General features: G+C 40.4%; 1 protein-coding gene across 4 annotated transcripts in view; it reads right to left on the bottom strand.

The window, feature by feature from the left end:
* Window positions 1–24,529, bottom strand: part of nlgn3a (neuroligin 3a) — a 133,798-nt gene that overhangs the window by 93,077 nt on the left and 16,192 nt on the right. For 2 of the 4 annotated variants that reach the window (XM_080900277.1, XM_080900278.1), the window contains exon 2: window positions 17,140–17,849. In XM_080900277.1, the coding sequence (XP_080756403.1) occupies window positions 17,140–17,611 (472 nt within the window). In that variant the 5' untranslated portion in view covers window positions 17,612–17,849. Of the gene's footprint in view, window positions 1–4,380; window positions 4,441–16,000; window positions 16,166–17,139; window positions 17,850–24,529 lie in introns of those variants that run through there. The other 2 variants (XM_080900280.1, XM_080900279.1) reach the window with 2 other exon arrangements.

Below are 24,529 nucleotides of genomic sequence, written 5' to 3'. Positions count from 1 at the left end.
GGCTAGATGTGGTGTAATTTCTTAACGTAGAAATATTTCTACAATCTTACAATCCCACTTGACCTTTTTGCCTGAAAGATCACAGTTAATGCGAACAATTAATTGAATATTTTTGTTAAACCCCTTGAATTAAAGATGAAAGTCTGCCCTTCAATCGCATTGTGGATTGAACAATTGCCAACTTTGAATCATTGTCCAAATATTTATGGACCTAACAGTGAGTGAACAGTAGTGAGACAGTCTGTAACCAAATTATTCCAATTATTAAAATATTTATGATATTGTCATATATGTATTAAAACACCTCTGCGCTAGACTATGTGATTGCTCTCCATACCTGATATGTCTAAGTAACTAAAATAAAATAAAATTAAAAAACTGAAAATAGGATAGAGTAAAAGGGAGAAGCTTGTGAGTGTGTGCGCCTCTATTAGGAACATTGACTACAGTAAACTTAATGGGAGGAATGACCTTTGTGTGAAGATGACATCTTGCTTCCTGGCTGCTGTGCATGTGTGTTAAATATGATGTTGGAAACAGGGTAGATAGAGTGTGTAAATACATGAGGATAGAGAAATGAAACACAGGGATAGCCAGTGGTTGAGTTAAATGAAAAGAAAGACAGTGTGAAAAACCTACAAAGGCTATTAGCCAAATCCCCCTACAGCTGGCCAGGATCTAGTTTAGAGGAGGAAAGCAGTAGAGGTGCTGTCATCCCTAAGACTCACAGACAGCTGTTTGCTGCCAGAATGAAAGAGACGTAACCCTTTAGTCTTTCAATAAAGCCTGCTGTCCTTGACATGAGTTTAAGAGCTGGTAACTGTACAAACACACTGCAAGCTCGATGACAGCCCACGAACAAACACACTGCAGCGCACAAACCCTTCAGACCTGCTCTGGCATTGTATGAGGAAAGAGTCAAAGTGCCTCTGTGAACTAATTCAAAGCCTTTCTCCACTCCATTCCTGACAATTTTTTCAAAAGAAGTCTGTTTTTACATGTTTTGCCTTCCCAATTATTTTGTGCCACTCAAGAGGAAAGGACAAAGAAAAAAATAAAGATGACAGTACCAGTCTGGCTCTCCTACCCTTTGAAATGGCTCAAATGATGCCCGTGTGGATCAGCCATTAGCAGCAATGCTTATCTTGGAAAGAAGCTGAGCAGTAGCATTCCAAAGATCTCTGCATAAATGGGCTTCAAGGGGCATGATTCCTCTTCTCTGCCACATCAGAGAGAATAGGATAGTGGCAGAATAGAGAAAATGGTGTGTGAATTGCCCCCACTGTCGATTTGCCACTCTCCAGGCTGCCTGAGCTGAGCTGAGGGCTTTGCTGGATAGGGATCCAGTCAGGCCTGTGCGATGGAATTAATGGTAATACCCAGGCAGGTGGAGCTCAGCTCTGCTCTCTGGCACAGCCCGAGCATCTCTAAGGGTGGGGGTAAGTCTGCGTGTATCTGCATGTGCTCGCTGTCTTCATAAGTGTTTGCTTCTAGAGCTGGGCAGCAAGCAAGTTTGTGTGTGCACTGATTTAATGGATGCGAGCGTACATGTCTGAGTGTGTGCGAGCACACTCTCGGTGGAGGTATTCCTTCTGATTAGAGCTAAGTCTCAAAGCGCCAAAAGACAGAAACACACAGTTCTATTTTTCATCATTGGGATAGGGCTGAGGCGGCAGTGGCGCAAGACAGTCCATAGGTGGAGAGCAGACTGCTGCTTCTCACAGGCTATCACTAGGCGCTCTACCTCAGCACCATTGCTATGTTCCACCTGGAAGATTTAGCCCCTACATGGACTCGCTTACTCTATTTACATGCCCACCTTTATCTAACAACAGCAGGTACGTGATTGAAAGCTTGCACTCCCCTTTACAGTGCAATAACACCGTCTGTAAAATTGAGTCTTGATTGTGGGCTGGTGTAAATCACAGCAACTTGGCCTCCATGCTTGTTTTGCAGGCGGGAGTGTTGTGCAGAATTTGAATGCACTTTGGGGGTGCCAGTGGGTTGAATGTTACTCAGACAGACAGATGGACACACAAAGGGACAGACAGCAAGACACAGGAAGGGATAAACAGGCAGATATGTTAAAAACATGGAGCCTTAGAAAGAAATACATCAATATAATAGTAGTGCAGTATAATATATTCCAGACTACATATTTCATTGCTCTTATCTCTTCGTCTCATTTGAATACTTTTACTGGCTGTTAGCCACCCTCTTTATTGTAAATTTATATATTACGATTCCATACGTTATATTTCTTTGGCAATAAAATAAATTCTTTATTGTTCCAATATTTATTTTGATTTGACTTTGAGAACATGTCTGGAGGGGCTATAACAGGGAGGAGGGCAGTTCAGATATATTGTAGGGAGGAAGCAAATTAGGCCAGGATAGACAGACAGCCAACTGAGACCACATGGTAATGCTGGGAGGAACAGACTGAGAGATGGAGGGGGTTAGACAGGGAAAGCAGGCAAGACAGTAGCTCTCGCAACTGAATGAGAATGTGTGGATAAGATGTGCACCAGCTCAGCTCGGGTGAGAGTGCGAGTCATGCTCGTGTTGTGATTCTACTTGCCCTTTAACTTGAGTGCAAATGTTTAAATTTCACTGGTGATCCCTTGACTGTAGGCACAGTTTTTGGTAATAATAGCAGTGCTACCTGTGAGAGCAAATGTGCGTTGGACTTACAAGGACTTTGTGGTTTGTGCACTTTACTCCTTCAGGGAGTAAAGTCTTTTCCTCCTGAGGCATCAGCTCTCTGCGGGGGGAATTACAGAGGAACAAAGAGGAGTCCCTGAACAGCGGTGTTCATATGTTGGGCCATGACAGTTCCACACATTCAGCGGAACAATAAAAATCTTCTGGATCATGTTTAGGGATTGATGGCCAACTCTGTCACACAGGCATTAGTTACAGTAGTGTTTCAGAGGCTCTGCTGGGACTGTTTTGTACTTCTACGGTGATGCTCTGTAAATAGCATTAGTTGCGCTCAGTAAAGAATAGACTTGTCACATTTTCAGTGAGGCTAGTCTAGCACAACAGCTTGGAGACCAAGCCACTGTGTACGCATGCATAGACTTGCCAGACAAAGGGATCGGCACTTGTCAGCAATTTTAAACGGACTCAGGGCTGCATACATGTGGGTTTGCTTGAAGGAAGAAGAACCTTCCACACGCACGCACATACGCACTCAGTCGAGCTGAAGACTGAAGGCAATTTGGCTTCGGTTGCAACAGCTCGCCCTGGGCTTGAATGAGGAAACACCTGTGTGTCAGAGTGGTGCTATGGCAACTCTTCCTGTTCTGTGATCAAGGCCAGCATGAGGCTCCTTTTTGAGAGAACAGCCCACTGAGCAAGGAGTGAGAAGAGACCCTATATCTGGAAAGAACCCAAAGCAGGATCAATCCAGTGCTCATTTTTTCAGTATCTAAGAGAAATGAGTGATAAGACATGGCGCTTTGGTGTGACGTTCAGTCCTTAACATGTGCTAAAGTCCCAAAAAGCTTCCCTCCAGATTCAGTTGAATCGTTTTCATCAAATATACACATCATGCGCAAAGATCCAATCTGTCCAGAACAAACAAATGGAGCATAAAACAAGGGGTTTACCTTGATACCCGACATCATGCTCGCATCACCTGCCCTACTATGGCAAAGGAGAACAAGGGCGGGGCGATATCAAGGGTTTGATTTAGATTCAGACACTTAAGCCGTTTCTGTTGCAGCACAAGAATCGTCTCTCATTCTAATCTCAGCAGAGATCCACCCTGAGCCAGGAATATCCCAAGATAAATATGGAAAGCGAACAATGCGATTGCTGAGCAGCAACTTCCCATTTTTTACACCTCTCGCCTCTAATCCTCTCCAGCAGCACTCCTGAACTGCCGCTCCTCATCTAAATCTGCCGGCACTCCGGGTGAACAGTCTGATATTACACTGCTGCTTCACTTTCCCTCTGTCATTATCGCCACCAATTCAGCTACTGGCCACACCTTAAAAGGGGGCTCTAACTACCGACTCTCCCCTTGTAATAACAGTTGCTCCAGTCCCTGTGTGAGATATTAAAATTATTCAACCCGAGCCTGGTTATCTAGACAGTTACTAGATCCCATCTGCCTCTAAAGCTAAACACTCCTTTCACTGACTGAATTCAGATGCTTAGGAACAAGAGCCTTCGCGTACACTCACATTCACACACATGCACTCTTTTTCACTACATTGCTCTACAGATTGAAATGTGACAGGGGTGCTTGATGATTGCATTTGGAATTGGAACAAAAAAAAGAAAACAAAACAAAAAATCCATAAATGATCAGAAAACTGTGTCATTTTTGTAAGAAAATCATGCACCATCTTTGATCACCATGGAAAATACCTTCATCTTCATCACCGTCGTTATCCGATAAATCCTCGCCCTGTTTTTTTGCATGGGTCCCTGTTATTGAAGCAGGGAGAGACATAGAGAGGCACAGGGAAATTCAAAATAGCATGTTTGGAAAAATAGAGATGGGAAGAGAGGCATTTCAAAAAGTACACACGAATTACAACAGTGCTGATTTAAATACATTCCCACACAATTTTCATTTTGCACAGAGAGCATATACAATTGCAGGACTACAAACATAAAAAAAAACAACCTTACAATGAGGAAAAAAACAAACATTTCTATCTTACAGAATTATATATGAACACAACTTCACTGCTACTATAACGTGTATCTGTAGCAGAGTCATACACCACTGACATTTTCAGAAAATCCATTTAAAATTTATCAGGAAAAACAACCCAAGCCTATTTATGTGAGTTACTTTTTTCTAGTCTGTTGGAGAAGCGAACAGATACACCAACTCATTCAGTTTTTGTTTTCTTTTTATGTTGATTTTTGGAGGATTTTGTGCATTTAAACACTGTAGGAGACTCTAGGAAGTCTCCTTGGTATTAATTTGTAACTTGATAACAGAAAAATGATACTTGAGCACAGGAAAATCAGGAAGCTTTTTGAAAGGAAACGTTTTAAACTACAAATGCAATTTCTCCAGAGCTGCTGAGATCTGAATAAATCCTAACAATGCATGCAATTGGTCTGTCTGTCTCTTTGCCCAAAAGAGTCGCTAATATCTTGTCCTTATGCAGTGTTTTGCAGTAGTACATAAATGTACTCCCCTGGGTCTGCAAGCTATATCTTCACCTACCATTTCCCATAAGCATTTGACATCCTTGTCATTTTTGTGGCTCACCAGCAGCACAGTCTAAGGATATCAGCAGTGATTAGTCAACAGGGCAATCCATCAAAACCATCCATTTAGTAGTCAATCATCCTCTCACAAGCTTTTAAACATATTGGGAATATAAATAAAATAGAAAAATGTTTTCTAATCTTTTCTATTTCTTTTATAAACCTTGCAGATCTTTGGTGATGCCCTGATCCGTTATCTTGATGCCTGTTCAGGTCCGCTCCTCTTCTGTACTCACTACAGCAACTCCTAATGCTTTTATTGACCTTGGGCATTTCCTCCAGTGAAAGACCAGAATGAATACAAATTGATAACAAAATATAATAGGCTGATTGACATTGAATTAACAGAACCATTCATTATTCGAAGAAGATGACTTATTTGAATAATGCTTTTGCAGGAGTGATAAGCTTGAGCCTTGCGTGAAACAAATGCCACATCTTCTAACATCAATTTGCAGGCAATGAACATGATTTCACGGGGAATTTTTGGTCTCTGCCCATGTAATCCTTTTTTTTATTCTCATGACCTTGGAGGAAATTGAGGTGGGGACCATGAAATGTGCTGTAGATTCCCGATCAGTAGGGAAGATCCCAGTAAGCACAGAGGTTGCAAACAGTAATGGCACAGCAGACAAAAGTGGATGCACTCAGACCACGAGACTCAGCGAATGTTAAAGCGTGAACCTCTCAATCCTCTATTTGCTGTAACGGAGAGTTTACAGTATTAGGAAACTTTTTCTAACGTTCATGCCGAAAACGCAGTCAGTCTGGTGGACTCGGACTTGAACGCTATAACTCACAGAAGTCAGAAGCAATGTGGACCTCATCGATACTGGTTAAACAGGCTCTATTTGAATAAATGCGTTGTCCTCTTTGAATACCTCATGCATTGTTAATTGATAGATGCAATACAGTGTTATGCATAATGTAAAAGGCTGAGCGTGATGGTATTTACTGAGCAAATTTATGCTCTGAACTGGAGCCATGGTTGGTACAGCGACTTTGTTTAATCTGCCCATCATTTTTCAATTATAGGGTGAATGAATAATGCAGACTGTATATCATGCTATATTACTTTTAGATAAACAAAGATAATGATATGAATATACCAACTTTAAGCTTAAATGCCAACATTTGTGTCATCTCGTTGACAGCAGAAGGTAAGTGGACTGTTGGTGAACAACACCGATTTGTTATTGATGAGATTTTGATTAATAATAATGCCAATATCCAATCTACTAGTATGTTCTTTATCATTTTCCTTACTGAGCATCAACTTGCTTAGTAGAAACAGAGCAGCATGGGGGCCGCTGCCATGCGTTTGAAGTCATTGTTTTGCAATGCACAACAGTCAGAAAAAAAACATATCAGTATTAATAAAGGGAATTTCTAAACTTGGAGGCACGGTATTCCAATGCATTGGTTCTCAAATCCCATCTACCCTGTATCTACAGCCAAATAATAACAGAAATGTGGGACTCGTATAACAAAATAATTAATCTGGTGTTCCAGTCAGCTACTTGGTGAATATGTTGCTGAATATGTTGTAACTTCTGCGCCAGGATATATTTTTGGAGCCCTCTGTGTCAGCAGCCCAGTTATGCCAGCACAGTGATCTTACTGAAGCAAATGTGTTGCTTCAAGTAGCGCTAATGTCAACTTCCCTTTGTAGAAATCAGCTACCATTAAGTTATCAAATGTCACATTTATCATGTTGGCTTTCTAGAAACCTACAAGAAGATTAACAGCCTGAACAGAATATAGAGCTTTGGTGGAGACCGGCAGGTCAGGCAGCTACAAATCAGCATGACCTGTTGGGCATGCATCATGTTGTTTTATTCTCTTTTTGCCTTTTTAAATGCATTTTCACAACCTGTAGTGACATTAGCTGGCTACTCGTACAAAGAAATAAGATACATAATGACACCATCTTGACAAAGAAGGAACAACAAGCCAACTCCAACTATGTTTTATGGATTCTTGGGACACATAGACAATACTAGCTAACGCTAACTGTTTCCAGTTCTTTTTTCATATACTGTTCTGGCTACTGTTTATTTAAATAGTAGTTTTGCAAGAATTCAGACAACACAAGCTACAGTAATGATGCCAGTAAGCAGGCTGGCATTGCTGGGGCCTTTAGGCAGTGGGTGCTATTACTGGCATGGCTCACTGTTGTAGAACTGGTGACTGTAATAGCTGCACAGGATTTTTCAACTGTCAACCCGGTTGGCAGCAGCCATATACACGGTTGAAGACCTTGGAAAACAATGACAGAATTTGGTCTGGCTTGGTTCTGGTTGAAGGCAGGTGGCAGTGGCTGGTGCAACTGTGGAGATGCAGTCACATGAGGGGGACATAACAGTGAGAGTGACAACGGCTTTGTCGAACAGGGAAAAGGAAGCCACATGGAGAACACTCGCTGTCTCAAAATGCTAAAGAATAAGGCGCAAAGAGGGACCTGCATGATAGGAGATCTGGACAAAGTCTCAAATGAGTATTTGCAGGAGAAGATTACTGAGTGAACATAAACTTCATCAATTATGTAAAAGTCATATGAGACCTATATATAATAAACCAAAGGGAATATTTGGTAGACATTTTAGAGTTTGCAGTTTATTTCCTAAACATGATTAAATAAGACATTGCTAATTGATTCAAAGCTGTTATTAATGTATGTCCCTGGGTACAAACTGGAAGCACAGGAAAACTAGGAAAGGAGAGGGAGCAATAATCTCCACTGGAAACTCAATAAATATTCAACAATTGTAATAGTGTCTGATTCTTGCTATTAATTTTTAATAGCTATTACTTTTTTGTCTTAAGTGGTCTTTTGGATTATGATTTTATAAAATCCTCCTGCTTTTGACAGTGTTGTTAATGATTACACAAATCAATCAACCTTAAATCTGAAATCTTTCTCTTTTTGGTGATTATAACAACGATCGGTCAACACTTCAAATGTCAATTACAACATTTGACCCCTATCAAATTATTAAAGATGACATGCAAATCACAAAATCTGTCAGGGCACAAATTAATTCTTATGAAGTGTTGTCTACAACATCAAATTAACTGAAGTTAACTGTTAACCTAAAGCTATACACAATATATTAATTGTTGTAAAATGGGACAATTTTAGGCAGGAACTTGTTAAGGGTGATGTTCTTATTGTATTTTTTTAATCAGATTTTTTGGCAGATTTTCTTTAAGTTCTATATAAATAAACTGATTACTAAAAATGAATAGCAATCAATCAAATAAAAAATGTTTAACCTGGTCCAGCGAAGTTCAATGAATTCATGAACATAGCTCTATTAATAAAGTCTACAGTGTAAGAGACCCGTGTTATACAAGATTTAAGGCACATGCTGCTTATACTGTAACTCATTGTCAGTATCATAGCCCTAACCCAGCAATAAAAGGAAATAAATACTACACAGCTACAGCCAACAATGAGTAAACATAAAACTGGGGGTCAGTTGGTTGGTAACTATAAGTGCTTTTCTAATCAATTCATTTATTTTAAAACCAGTGCACTACCTTTACAAAAGTAAAAAAAACAAACAAACTATTATGGATTTTGTCAACCATTCCATTATCATCAGGACCTTTTTTTTTTTAAATAAGGCAGAGTGATGCTAATTTATAAATCAGGAGCAGCTCATCAGACATACAATTATAGTCAATTAGTATCGTACCTGTATTTTCTAATCTTCAGTAAAAGTTGTAGCTCACCACGAAGAAAGTAGAGTCAAACCATTATCTACAGCCATTAGATTCCACCTGAATTATTCCACAGAGACTGCTAATTGCTTTTTTTATAGAACAACTTAAGTCATCATTTGATAAAAGTGAAGAACTCTGTGCAGTTTTCTCTGGATCTTAAAAAGGCGTTTCACACATTAAATCGTGGTATTGTTAATCATAACCCTCCCAGTTTTTATTTATCTGATATAAACTTATTTTTGGTATCTTTAAATCTTATCTTTAGAACAGTAGACGATGATTATGTCACCTTTATATATACAGTATGACCCACTTACCAAAAACTTGTCTTGAAACAAGTTTTTAAATGTATGGCGGTGATCCGCTCATAAATCCGGTCATTTAACAGCAGCATGGTTCGGAAACTGGTGTTTTATACTCAGCATGAAAAACAATTCTTCCGGGGCTTGGGCCTCAATAAAAATAAATGGGTTTAAACTAAAGATTAATAGGCACTGTATTGAACAGATTTGAGACATAAAATATCTCAACCTTGCATTATTCAAACGTTAGATTTTAGACGCATCCAAAAATAGCAAGAATACTTGCAAACGAACAAAAACATTTAGACTCATCAGAGGCTGCTTGCTTTTTCTCTTTGAAATTAGTCTGAAGATCATCGCCGCCGACTTCTCAAGAAATGAAATAAGTTTCGCTTCCATCATTTTATTACATTTGCTAATATCAGCCCCATAAATAATGAGTTCTGGGCTAAGTAGTGTGTGGAGCATCTGGCTGTAATTGTAAGGTGCCCCGTAAATCCTCTTTTGTACAAATAGGTTTTGTTGTAGCTTCTAAAGATGGAAATTCTCATTTCATATTGCATCATGCTTTGTGTTTTGTATTGTCCCTTCAATCTGCTCAGGCTTTGCGTTTTTTTTAACGTGCATATATATATATACTTATTTATTGTTGAGTCTGTGCAGTGGGTTCTGTATTTGCTGTAGGGTTTATGTAACCTAAAGGCCTCTCTAGGGACACTTGGTTTGGGCTACTTGTCTTTAAACAAATACAGATTTAATTACAAAATAAATAATAAATAAAAAGCTTCAGGCCTTGCTATGAATTATAAATGATAGAAACACAGTGATTATAGAACGCCTTTGCTATCGACATGCTGAAACAATTAGGTTACTGAGTAATAATCCTCAAGACGGGCACAGGTGTCGACAAGTGAGCTCCGTCATTTTGAATTGTTGTCTGTGAGCCCGTGTGTGTGTCAATCGCTGGATCTTTACCAGGGACTGCAAATACGTGACATCTGCAGTGACTCAGCCGGCGATCCTATACTTGACCTTGAATGTTTGAAGCAATGCCACAGTGAAAAGTGTGCGCCATTAAAATAAAACTACAATGAAGTGCCGAGTTTCCTTTTGAATAGCTGGCCTTCAGGTGTCTAAACCTGCATTGCTTCAAAACAGGCAGGCATGTAGAATAACAGCTATTATTCATGTTCCTTGACAGGTAAAATAGAAACCGGTCGCATTTATCAAATCGGGTTCAAACGAAATCGCACTCGATTGGGCTTACTCGTTACATGGAGGAAATCAAAATGAAACATTTCATAAAGACAGCCTAGTTTGCTATATAGTTTTACATGAATAAACCCAAGCATGCGTACGTATGTACACATACACCCACGCACTTGCACGCAGACATTAAGATACAGAGTGCTCTCACACTCTGGAGGCTTCTTGACTGAATCCACAATTCACTCAATACATCGTGGAAGGGCTGAATGTTAACTGCCTTTCCTTTGCTGGAAAAAGGTTCGCTGACAATAGATGGGCCTTGGAGTTAAATATCAGAAAGGTCAGAATGTGGAAAGGGACTTAGTGAAATGTGAAATGTTGCAGCCTTGACAATTTAGAGCAGTTATATTCAGTCTGTAATCCTCAGGTGGCCGTTTTCCCTTGTTCTTCTCTCTTTTTCTCTTTCTGTTGTTTTTTTCTTTCCCTCTCTGTCTGTCTGTCTGTCTGTCTGTCTTCATCTCCCTCAATCTGTCTTCCTACATAGAGGTGAAGGCACAGCTTGGGAGGGACACATAAGAGAGAATGATGGAGAATGCAGCTAAAAGGTTAAGGAGGCTGTAATCCTGCTGTAAAGGACAGCCAAAACTCACACTGTGATTCAGCTGCTCCAAAAAATTTGACAAAAATAAATAAATAAATAAATAAAAAACTCCCAAAACAAATAAAGGCCAGCAAGCTGTCTTTCTGCCCGACGACAGCTACATAATAGAAAGGGACAAGTTTCACAGAGGCCGCGGGTTTCTGAGTATAAATGCAACCTAACACAATATGGAAATTAATAAACACACCCGTAAGCAAAATCAATAACGGCACTGGTATCGCTGGATATATTCATATCACTATACGTCCCTACACACGAGTACGTGTGCACTGCAATTCCAGCCCTGCGAAGGCAGTAAAGATGAAGACCGCAAGCTAACAAGCAAGTGTAAATGTGAACAATGGATCATTTTAAATGTTTAAAAATCATAAATTCCCCTTAATATTTATCTTACACCTCAAGGAGACAAATAGCAACGCATTGTGGTGCTTGCTTACAAGTAAAGTCCGCAAGGCACCATTAATCTCTTTATCCCTCCCAAACACACAGACAGGTGCGCAATTACAAATGCATGATATGTGTGAAAGTATTGCTCAATTTTTTAAGATACCAAATTTGGAAGACTGAATTCTTTACGTGTAACATTATATGTCACAGTGTGGCCAGGGACATGCGTGTGAATAATTTATCACACTTAAGAGGAAATCCGAGGGGCTGTGGAAGCTCGGTCTATCTTAACAAGAGATAGGAGATGCAACAAATTGTTTTTTCCTCTTTAAATGGGCTTTAAGACTCCACAGGCTGTGTCCACCATTTCTTTTTAATTTGGGATAAACAAAGAACAGAACAGAGATATTGAGCCTTGGATTGACTGGGGAAGCTGGACAGCACAGCAGCAGGAGGCCACTGAATAGGAACTTCCTGCTTAGGTCATGCTTTGCATCTCAAGTCAGCGCGATTGCATCTGCTGGCCGGCAACAGCCTTCCCTCACTGGGGTCATCAAACATCCCAGATAGATAATTGTAAAAGATCATAGGAGCAATTTTCTCTAAAACAAAAACATGGGGCATCTGCTCTGTTTTCGAATCACACAAGCCAATATTTGTTCTTGTTTTCTTGGAAAGTTTTCGCCCTGTCTGCTTGGCGTGCAGATCTTCTCGGCAGCACTCAGGGAGCAGCCCCTCCTTCCTCGAGGCAAGCACAGTCGGCCAACCAACAGGATTACCATGGTGTGTTACTGTTTGCTGCGGCCCTGCTGCAGTCTAACCAGGACTGGGGCTCTTATACAGTTTTCACATCTTTCTAGCATCTGGAGGTCATCTGGTAAGATGGAAAAAAAACTGTACCATGTTTCTTCTGGGGTAGTTAATCTACAGGTTTGGCAACCGATCGGACTGTTCAGTACTGGCGCTGAGCTGAGTAACACATGGCAGCCTGCTGCCTGTGAGGGCTACATAGGAATGATAGTTGAGTGGTCCAAATCAAGCCAAAACGTACAACAGATTTTGCTGCACTTATCTCAAATGGACTCATGATGAGGGATGAATTTAGGAGTCGGAAAGGTTGATCTCAGAGTGTCTCTCAGAATCAGCGTTATACAGAGACGTGAGCATGAAGGACTCTGAGGACGAGTTTTACAGGCAGGCTGCAAGCAATGAAAGCGACACGCTGTAAAACCTGGTACAAAATAATGTGAGCATTATACAAACAAGAAGCGCACGGCGCAGCAGGAGCGTATTATAACCAGAACTCCACCTCGTTGAAAGCATGTGAATTTACAGGTCTTTTTTTTCATGTTTGTCGATCAATTTCTCAATGCAAAGCTCTTTTACAGATAAACATTGACCTCGTCGGGTTTGTCCTCACAAAATTGACCCATCTGCAGCCAATCTAGCACTCTGGGGCTGAATACTGCTTAGCTGTGTCCCCGCACATCATTACCCCCCTCTTCACTCCATTCACTCTGACTCAGAGCAGGAAAATGACTGCGTGATATAACCAAGGCTCCAGTGTCTCCAGCACCGTCGCTGCTCCATGCTCTCGGTACGTGCTGTAAGGCCACATCAGAGAGAGCGAGTGAGCAGTGGGCTACGGTGCTGATGTTGCACATTAGATCACCTACACATGACCTCAAACGCTACCTGCTCGGACATCTTGGATGTGCGGTGCTGTGGTAGAGGGCAGAGACCATCTCTGTCTTTCTCGCTTGCTCTTCTAGAGCAACACTGTGGTCAGTGCAAACATAAGAGTGTTTATGAACAAAGAGAAACGCTCTGGTGAATTAGCCCTGTCAAAATTAGCTGCAAAACCTGCGCTCTCTCTAACAATCAACCATGCTGGTATTGAAAAAATAAACAGCTAGTGCAATCTGTATTGAGCTTTATGTTATTTTTTTATTTAAGGAGTCTTTCTTTGATCTTTGTTCAGGGCACTGCTAGAGAGGTTTAAAGGCTTTCCCTCTGTTTAATGGAGGAAAATGAGCCGCAGCTTTGATATCAGTGCATCAGATGTTTTACTTGCACAATGCTCTGCAGGACGCTAACGGCGCAGAATCCATATGATAGGCTTTCTCTATTGTTTGCTGGAAATGAATCCCTTATAACTGAATTGTATAACCTCTTATTTAACCATTATTTTTTTTCACTGTGGTTTTACTATGCAAAACACTCTCTGAGTCATCGTATGGGAAGACTTTACCTCATGCACGCAGGAATCTTATTATGATCACATCCGATTAGGGATTTGTACTTTTCTCACTTGATCACCCATATGGAAAAGAAATAGTAAAAACTTATATGTGATTACTCATGAAAGTGGCCACTTTCAGGAGTAAATCATATAAGGATTACATGATTTACTCCTGAAAGTGGCCACTTTCTCATTACTTTCATACATTGTTTTAGTAAGTATCCAAAACATACAACTTTCATTATATAATTTTTCAAGGGATCTTATATGTGTTTTCACTCTTGTATGCTTTTCATACAAGTTTCACACAAGACAGATACAAACTTTATAAGATTTATATATATCTTTTCCATATGGGCAGCATCACCACTACAGCAAAGGTGCTTCATGCCTTTTACTCAGCTCCTGTCACAACTGCATACTGTTGCTTGGCAACAATCACACAACCATTTCATCCAGAATCACCATTTTTCTTTCTGAAAATCAGTTACGGTTACAGATTGGAAAATTGGTAGTGGAGACGTTATTGGTACTGAATATGAACAGTGTGTATGACTCTACTGCATTATACCGGTCTGTACTGCAAAAACATAAAACCCTGTGTGTGTATATCTGTGTACACACACAGAGATACACTTGGTTATAGTGTATTTACTTATAATTTTACAGAGAGGATTTAACCAAAAGTAGGAACTAAAAAACAATAATTAAAAATATATATTATCATTCACATGACTCATGAACTGTTTCCTCTTCGAATTCCAATTTTAAAAAAAAACGTCCTTGTTGGAAGTATTTATTTATTTATTTATTTTATTATGACCGAAACCAAAGTGTGCCTGGTAAGAATGAATTATGCTCCATTTTCTTGGGTGAGTCAGCAAAAGCTATGATTAGTGGAAGCAGTTTAAAAAAAAGGTGAATCTCATATAAAGCGTTTCCATGGAGACTGAAAATGATGAACTTTGTGTTTATAACAACAGAGGAACTATACAACAGTCAGCTCTCTGCACAATAATATGTCAGAACAACCAACATATAAAACTTATGATAAACCATTTTCTCATTACCAAACACGGGGAAGATAATTGAAAAATTCCAACTGGAAGGGGAATATTAAATAGATATTTCTGTGTATATTCCACAACTGGGACTAATTCAGAAGCAGAACTGCCTGAAGGGCTAGTCTGTCTCGAACAAAATTGGTTTACCAAAGCTGAATGTACGAGGCACAGAGTGAGGCCAAGAGCTGTCTCCTGTCTCCGTGGAAATCAGCAGCAGAGGTCTCCCAGCTGAAACGGAATCTTTACTGTGCAGCGAGATATGCTCAGGATCACAACTTTAAGGCTACCTGGAAGGGCCCCCGGTGCCTTAAGGGAAAGCTGGGAAAATTAACACTCTTTTGTCAAGAGTGGTTGTGCTTTAGCCGCTGCTAATAAAATTGTGATGTGCTTTTCCGTGGCTGTGCGTGAGGCCATTTGCTACACGGATAGATCAAAGCTGTCGTGCCAGTAAAACACCCCACCGCCCCTTATTTGAACAATGGGAATAATCAATTTGAGATAGAGGTGGCGTTACACTTTTTTTGTAGAAAATTAAATCAACCGCTGATGCTGGGGTGCTTTCAGGTGTCGTGCTTGACGAATACTTTCAATAAGCCGCTTAAGTGCTGTCTGAAACGGGACTCAAGTTCCTTGTAGTAGCAAATTAACATTTCAGGGATAGTTTAAAATAATAATAATATTCATTTAAAAAGGCATTTATGCTTCTGATTTAATCAACAGTTGTATTTACCTTTAAACAAATGCACTTTAGACATGAACAATCCACACAGTGTTGTGAAAAAAAAAACACAGGTTATCAGTAGACATCACAATCTATCGCTGAACAAAAATTCTGCCGCTTATTTGAAGACCTGCAGTTTTACTCCTTGACTTTAGCTCGCACATTTAAACAACACAACAACCTAAACACACACACACTTACTCACACAGGCATGCAGCACAGCACAGCCACTCACTCATCTTTCACACTCATGTCAAGGTTGATCTGAGTCACAAGTCCCATGTTCATCCCAATTAGCACTTTGATTTGGGAGTTGATAGGTGGTGATTTGGAAGGATGCACCCATCACTCTCCTCTCTCTTTCACTCTTTCAATTCCTCCCTTTCGTTCCATGTTTTTCTTTTTTCTTTCTTTTTCTTTTCTTTTTTTTTTTTTTTTACATACCTCCTTTTCTACACATTTTCTTGTTGGGTTTCCTGGCACATTCCTTGGATATTCTTTTGACTGTAAAATGAATGGAAAAACTACAAAATAACAGAGAGCTCTGGAAAAGATCGCATGTGACATGCAACAACTCAGACTGAGTTAGAACCCGTCTTCTCCCTCTTTCCCTCCTCCTCCCACCCTCCCGGTCTTCATCAACAACAAGAACAACAGAGGACCTTTTGAAAAAGTAACTGGGGTGTTGCTGCAGAAATATTCCAAAATGGTGGAATGAATTTGCTGCACCCTGGGACACAAGAAGCCCATATTCACATGCACTTCTATTTAAGACCCATTACGACCACACGGAAGGCAGAGAGGCTAGGTTTTGGAAGATATTGGAGCTCACATCCGAATCTGTTAAGTGATATTTGACGTTGTATGTGCGACGCTCAGAGCACTTAACATTTCAAGCCCATTTTCCTGTGTGGCTCTCCTTCAAGTGATAAAGAATAGGGTCTGTTTAAAAGAGATATATAGAAATCAAACACTTTTAGCAATGTCAGTCTTCACAAATTCCCAATCTGTGTTTGCCTTTTTGCACAAAGTCTCCTTTTGCATTTCTCTTTGTGGAAAGACAAACTGGAAGTAGAAAGGAGAGTAAAGGGTCTTACATAGGTCAGGCTGATGCCACAGGCCTCTCATGTACCAGACAGAATATTTCACCAACCCTACAGAAGATCATTCACTTATGAGGCAGGCTACTAATTGCTAATATCCCCAGAACAATCAAGACGGTGAGGGTAGGAAGGTGCACCGAGTATTTCCAATCTGTTTCATGTCTGATTAGATTTCGTTTTTCTTTATTTATTTTTCTCAATAAGTCATATTTAAGAAGTCATTTAGTCATCAAAAGAGGAACCTCTAACAGTGGCATGGAAGGGGAGAGTTGATGAAAAGACTAAATGAGAGATCTAGTCAAGATGGGATGTCGTATGATGGACACGGACACAGCATGCGCTAAACAACGGTTCATGCTTCGCGCAAAAAACAAAGGTGGCACAAAATCTTAGAGAAGAAGACAGAAGGAAGTGGGAAGCAGAGACAGGAAAGAAGAGGAGGAGAGGTTTGGTTTCTTCCTGTGTACTCGACACACTCACCATCCTCTGTTGGAACATAGATGTTTAGGTAAAGACAATCCTCATGTTGATCTTGTATGTATGTGGTAACTATATCCAGGTTGAAAGTGAACCATATCGGCATCATTATCTCTGGCACGGCATTGTGTATATTTTGAGGGCAGACAGGAGCAAAATGGGTGGCGTTCTTGATTCCTGACCAGGAAGATGGAGGCTCCGGGGGCATGAAGCGTTTTTCTCCCACGGGGGAGGCAGCGTAAGGAACCCCCAGATACTGGTCGACCGGCCCGAGAATCTCGCTAGGCAGGGGGACCCTCACCCCTCTGAGTTTCCCATACTGTGTGTTCACAGTGGGGTGGTAGTTCTGACCACTCACAGCCGCAAAGCACCAACAAAAACTTAACACCCACAAGGACACGCTGAAATTGGTGCAATTATAGGCACCGTGCCAGTTCTGCGAGGGGAAACGATTTCTCCCGGGAGAAAACCACATGGTCCTTGTGAGCGAGTACAAGTGCAAGTGACCAACATACAAGCCAGGGCACCGCCCTCAGCAAATGCACAGGCTTCCCACTCAGCCCAGTAGTGCAGGCACCTGAGGGACAGTCATCAGCTGGGATACTGGAGCCCACCAGCTTACAGATGAGACAGTCAAAAGTTGCGCAGTTCCTGTCTGTGGCGAGGTCCTTATTCACTGTCCTTCCTCTGCTCGTCGGATCTTCTAACCAGTGCTACAAAAAAAGGACAGAAAAATTAATGACAGTTACTTGAAAATCCACCTGTTTGCTCCCATTTTCAATCAGTCATTTTTATCCACTTTTTGAGTCCTTTTTTATTTTTTAGTCATGACATAAAAAAAAGCTCACATAAACATGACAGAGCTCTTAGTGCAATCATCAATCCATATAATCAAGAACCTGTCTTTGACTTGGATATTGCAATTAAGTGTTGGGTAACTTGTCAAGATGTACCAAATAATGCTAACAGGACAATTGAAGTGTGAAAGCCATCAGCTGTCATTAGGTAATTATTCTCTACTTTACAGTCTGACGTTTATATTAACGGTTAATATTTAGACAAAAGGCAGTGGTAAAACTAGCAGTGGGAGTCACACACGCATAATAACACGCTAAAAATTTCATGTCATTTTTAATGTTGGCAGCCTTTTCACTGCGTAGCCCTTTGGAGTAGTTATGCACAAGGTATAAATTAAATGTCATTCTCATTGTTTGCTTATTCAAGAGATCACTTTTTGGGATGAACACAAAAGGGGGGAGGGGAGGATGTTCGCTACAGGCAGCAGGTCCCTCCAGTGACAGCGCTGCAAATGCTAATCAACAGTCCCAGGGTGAACCAGTAACAACACCTTCCCACGCTGCTTGATCAATTTTCAATTTCTGTGGCTTAGGGTCCCTCTCAACCTTGTGTGCCTACTGCAGAGTTTGCTCTAATAACAATGGAGAAGAAAAGAAAAGCCAGCATTTAGAGGAGGATATTGCATTCCAAAATGACTGTGTAAATGATTTATAATGTATCAGCAGCCGTTGGAGGGCACCTAACCGCTGAGAGAAACCAATCCTGACGTTTCTGGAGGTGCTGTTATCGCTAGGCAGCTATTACCATCCGCCGCAGCTGTGGATCAGCAGACAGTCTGCCGGTGAAATCTATATGCTTAGTTGTATATGCAAAACCTCACTTCAGATCAAAAACATAATGCATACGTGCATGCACATATTTAGTAAATACTCAAAATCAGGCCACTTTCAATAACACTTGGATAAATGGAACATGTGTGCTGGACAATTCTGCTCAGAGATTGTGGCACACAGAGTCCCTGTTAAATGATAATACACGAAAAAAACCCATCCATATCCAGTGTGGGGACTAAAAGGTATTCATTGCTGGGGGGGGGGGGGGGGGGGGGGGGGGGGATGGTGGAAAAGGCTTCAAAATTTAAAAAAAGCCAATCTGGCAAAGTCGGGTCACTGCTCAGTAGGATCCCTGTACCAGAAGCAGAAAACCTATCTCACTTCACTCATGTATATATATGTATATGTGTGTGTTTGTGTTTGTGTTTTATATAAAACATTTTGTTTATTATGTAAATTTTACACAAGACATGGACCTGCAATAAACCAATTCCACAGCATTCAAAGGCCGAGCTAATGTGAAACACTTGAACATAATCAGATACTGTTAAAACACAGCACTATAAGAACTAACCTGCAAAAGCATGATAAATAAAAACTACAAATTTCCCCATTAACTAACAGCAAAGCACCAGCAGCTACAGCGATCAAATTTGAACTGCTATTTTGCAGTTATTGTTTTCTATATCAACAGCTTATAACTGTAAAAGAATAGAAAAATCACAGTACAATACAAGTCTAACATTATAGTTTTGATAGCTTGCTTGCAACCATACAGAAAAGTTTATTACTGTAAAATCTAATAACATGTACTTGAACTAAGACAAGAAATCACCTTCGCTACACTCCCTCCGCTCTTTACACCGCACCGTTATGGGAATGCTGCCATATTCAAGACGAGAACTAACCAACTGCTAAGTGTTTTGGTCATTGTGGCTTATTTTCTTGACCAAGAAACCATGCTCTGCATCTCCAGTAATTAAAGCTTAAACACAACTAAACTCAAAATAACAGCACTTAAATAAATTATTTAAGCTTAACGTTTGCTCTTGTGTTCGCCGAAGAAAAAATAGTGCATTATACCGTAAATATGCACAGCAGCTTGCTGATGATATTTTTTCCTGTTTTTAAAAGTGATTTGTTGTCTATTTAACACAACAGCCTTGTGCAAAATCCTACTATATAGATATATATTTTAGAGATACACTAAAATAAATTTGCTGTATGTCTAACAATCACTCCACCTTATTCATATTCAGCCTATTAATACCAATAAAATGTCGACATCCTTTAAAAAAAACAAAAGCACCACAAACTATACTCTTAAATTACCACAAGGTCAAATAAATACCAATGAAACTACTTCTAAAACAGATTTTTCCTAGTATTCTAATCTTCATAACGGCAGGATACATTGCATTAAAGCTAAGTATTTAAGTACTATTAAATTCTAATGACAGAAAGCTAATGACCAGGCCTATATGTCAGGCTGTTTTTCAAAAACAGTTTCTTCTTCAATTGCACATGATTTGTGTTTGATTTCAAGTTATGCCACAAAAAAGCTCCACATATTGATTCCCTGAAAAAACAGAAATGCTTGACAAAGGAGGCTTCATAAAGGCCATCCATTCACACATTTGCAGACACAGATAGTCAATTTTCCATCGCAATTTTAAATGAAGTATTTTCTGTTTGGATTTTCTCACACCGTCTGAGAATAGGAGTGATGGGACTAATTCTAGTCAAGATAAAATACATCAGGTCAAACTTTTTAATCAGGACATAGCAAGGACATAGGACACTGTGATGGAGTGTGTGTGTTTAGAGGACACACAGCACAGAGGACTTCATCAGTCTCTTCTCCAACAGCATCTCAGAGGTCCTCCGCTTTGATCTCTCTACCTGCTGAAGCACTGCCAAGGGAGAAACAGAGAGAGAGAGCGATTGCATGAGTTCTCCCTCATCATCCCAGAAATATTGATCGTCTCATCACTGTGGCCTTGCAGTCCGTAATAAATACAGCTGGAGTGATGGAGGCGGAAGGAGGGGGGGAGGATGGGTAGGTGGGTGCTGTGCTGACTCTAAGTCAGGTTATTAGCCCTTAATGCAAGACGGCACTCCACCAAGTACATGCCATTAAACACCCTCCTCCCCAATTCTCCAGTGACTGATTAATGGGACATGCGAAATTTCTGGCAGTCCAAATCATATTTAGCATTATTCAAAATGGCCACACTGGTGCATCATGTGAGTACAGATCTCATGTATAGAAGAGAAAAAAAACCACATTTTATTTCTCTTTATATTGGTCTGAGTCCAGAGCCGTGCACACTTACTGTAGAAGACCCTTTGTTCTCCTACAGCAGAGAGATTTCTGCATCGCAATAAAAGTCTGAGCCAAATGTACTCCTACGCTCCGACATCCCTTAGAGAGAGGCTGAATGGACTCTGATAAAAAAGGAACCAATAAGAGTTCTGAGTAGATGGGGCATCTGACTCGCCACACTCTGTTATTATAGTAACTAGTCTGCAACAAAAGCATTAACAAAAGCTGCATTAGTCTTCTGGAACATCTAACTTCAAATGAAGTGAGCCATCCCGACCTCAGAGGGTGTAATCAGTGATTACAAATGCAGCGCTGTTACATGGAAACCGAGGGACAATGTAATGCGATGCAAAAAAATGATTAGGGCAGCCCACTGAAGGTCAGTGTTTTAAAGCATCAATCGAAGATAGCCAATTCAACTCAGATTCTCTGAGTTGCACATTTGATTACCCGTGTGACATAACATGCTCATGGTCAACCAGAGGGAGGAGCAAAAATCTAAGACAGAGTGCTACTATTTTCCATCCATCCATCCATTCATCCATCCATCCATCCATCCATCCTCTGCCACTTATCAAATTCAGGGTTGCACGGGGGCTGGAGCCTATGCCATTTGAAAAACTTTCAAAAACTCAGGCAGAGCTTGTCTATCAACGAACAGCAATGTTGTGTGCTACCTGGATAATTATGTAAATCATTGTAATACCTTGGCATTGTCACGAAAGGATGGGCAAAATAAGTAAATAAATAATGAGCGGACATTTAAATCATTATACTGAATGAGCTAATCCTATTTTATAGACAAAACTCTTGTTCTTTTAAGGAACAGTCAATATAATGGAAAGCAGACCAAAGTATCCAGGTGGTAACTTTAGCTTGAACTTGTTAAAATTGTCTTCACCTTTGATTTGTGCTACCAAAAGATGCTAAGGCCACTTTTTCAGACAAGCTCTTTTTATGACAGGATTACTCTCTGGTCTCTTTGTTTTCAATACTGTGGAAAATACATATCTCTCTAAATGGTCTGCTTACACATGTTTGTTTCAAATATGCAAGGGATCTTTACACACCAAAATCAGTGATGAATGTATGCACTGTGCATGTGTTAGCTCACAGACACACTCTTTACATAAGCTCCTGGGCTCGACAAAAATAGCATGCCATATTAAATCAATGAGATTGGCATGTTTCAGAAACAACATTCACAAAATGTCAAAACCAAACTGCGGCATCATAAGGCTCCTGCTGGGAACCAGTGTAGTGAGCAATAAGGGGCCACTCTTCCCTTCTCTTCCTTTTTTCGTCAGACACAGAGTTGTGCAGTCATTATTACTTAGGAGATTTGGCACTAAATCAAGGACAAAAATGCGGCACATACTGACTGCTAATCACCGCGGTGATGCTGACATATTTTTAAAGAAGCAAATGGGAGACGACAATGGTGCGGCTGTGGCCACCTGCTAAGCTGTGCGTCTCCACCCCTTCTCCTAAGTGCTGGATAAAGGTGTCCATGACTATCATTACCAGCCGAGCAGCCAAAGTAACGCAGGAAGATCGGCTTGGCAAGCCAAATAAAGACAGATTCCAGGTGAGCATGTGTTGAGATGAATTCTGCGGCTGCACAGCAAATAAATAATGGCCATTCTGTTAACTGCTGACGGTGCTTGAAACAACTGTTTGCTCTTCGAGACTTAAATGATAGGGACAGATTTGATCTAGAAGTTTTAAAGCTGCGAGTCGAGGCAGAGAGCCCATTCTTACATCTATATTCCCTCTCTCTCTTTCACTTGAATGTGTGTGTGTGTGTGTGTGTATGCCTCTGAGTGTCAGATACAGTTTAGTAAGTAATATGATGTGGGAAACAATATGTGGGGGTACAGGAATATTAATCAGAGCTAACCATCTCAATTAGATGGGAAAGGACGGAGGAGTTTACATTTAAAAAAAATGATATATACGTAACTTTCCCAAACAGTTCATCATCCCAACTCCTATTGATCCCCTACAGAGTCCCACAAGACACTCCTACTGAAAAATCTTAAAGTAGCTAATCACTCAAGAAGCCCACAGGGATTCGTTGAGAAACCGCAGGGGCAAGTATTGGGTCCGTCTCTAATCTAGCTGTATGTAAACACATTAAGACTTTACACATGGCATACTCATTATCCAAGCTCCCACAGATGCCGATTGCAGGGAGAGATCTGTTCTCTTGACAAAGTCTTTTGTGTGCAGTTTCCATCACCCTGCCAACACAGTTTCATAGCATTGCTTACCAAAGAGCAGAAGATGAAGGTGGCCTCAGTTAAGTCTTTGACCGTAACAATAATAATTAAAATCCTGTGATTTTGTTTATATAATGCTTTTCACTCTTCACTGCATAACTGTGTAATTACGTATTAAGGTTGATCTTATAAGTTGAAGATGCCTTTGTTGCAGGCAAAGTCACACACCATAACATATTCTCATTAGCAATATGCAACATACACTTAAATGCTTATCATTATTCTAAAAACACATATTATACTCGTCACTATCCCTTTTACTAGCAAGGCACATCTCACTCATTCAGATCTCCTTTTGCCTTCAGAACAACCTTAATTCATTATAACATAGATTTAACCTAAGTTCTGGAAACATTTCTCAGAATTTTTAGACCCTATTGATATGAACGAGTCACAGACTTGCTGCAGATTTGCTGGGTGCACATTCATGATACCAGTCTCCCATTCCACCACCTCGCAAAGGTGTTAAGATCTGATAACAGCTGAGTACAACGAATTCATTGTCATCTTCAGGAAGCCAGTCTGCGGTTGTTTGGGGGTTTGTGACATGGAGCTTTATGCTTCCAAAAGCAGTCATTAGAAGATGTGATCACAGGGGACATGAAGGGATGGACATCATTAGCAAAAATACTCAGGTATGCTGTGGTGTTTAAATGATATTCACTTGGTATTAATTGGTCAAAAGTGTTACCAAGAAAATATCCCAATACCGTTATACCACCACCACCATACCATCATATCACAGCCTAAGCTGTTGATACAAGGATGGATGTCAAATTCTCACACTACCATCCAAATGTTGCAGCAGAAATCGTGACTTATTGGGGGATGCTTTCCAGTTTTCTTTTGCCCAACTTTTATGAGGCCTGTGGCAATGGTAGCCTCGGTTTCCTGTTCTTAGCTTACTGGTGTAGTACCTAATGTGCTCTTCTGCTGCTGTAGTCCAACTGCTTTGAGACCAAGCTTCCTAGCTTGATGCACTCTGGCCATTCTCCTCTGACCTCTGGCATCAAGAAGACATTTTCGCTCTGAAAACAGGATATTCTTTTCTTTCTTTTTTTTACTAATCTCTGTAAATCCTAGAGATAGTTGTGTGGGAAAATCCCAGTAGATCTGCTGATCACACAACATAACATATTCTCATTAGCAGCTGC

Source organism: Rhamphochromis sp. 'chilingali', assembly GCF_963969265.1.
Source record: "Rhamphochromis sp. 'chilingali' genome assembly, chromosome: 13".
Classification (NCBI taxonomy): domain Eukaryota; kingdom Metazoa; phylum Chordata; class Actinopteri; order Cichliformes; family Cichlidae; genus Rhamphochromis; species Rhamphochromis sp. 'chilingali'.
Note: the sequence above shows the minus strand (reverse complement) of the source record. Positions and strands in the feature narration are given on the sequence as shown.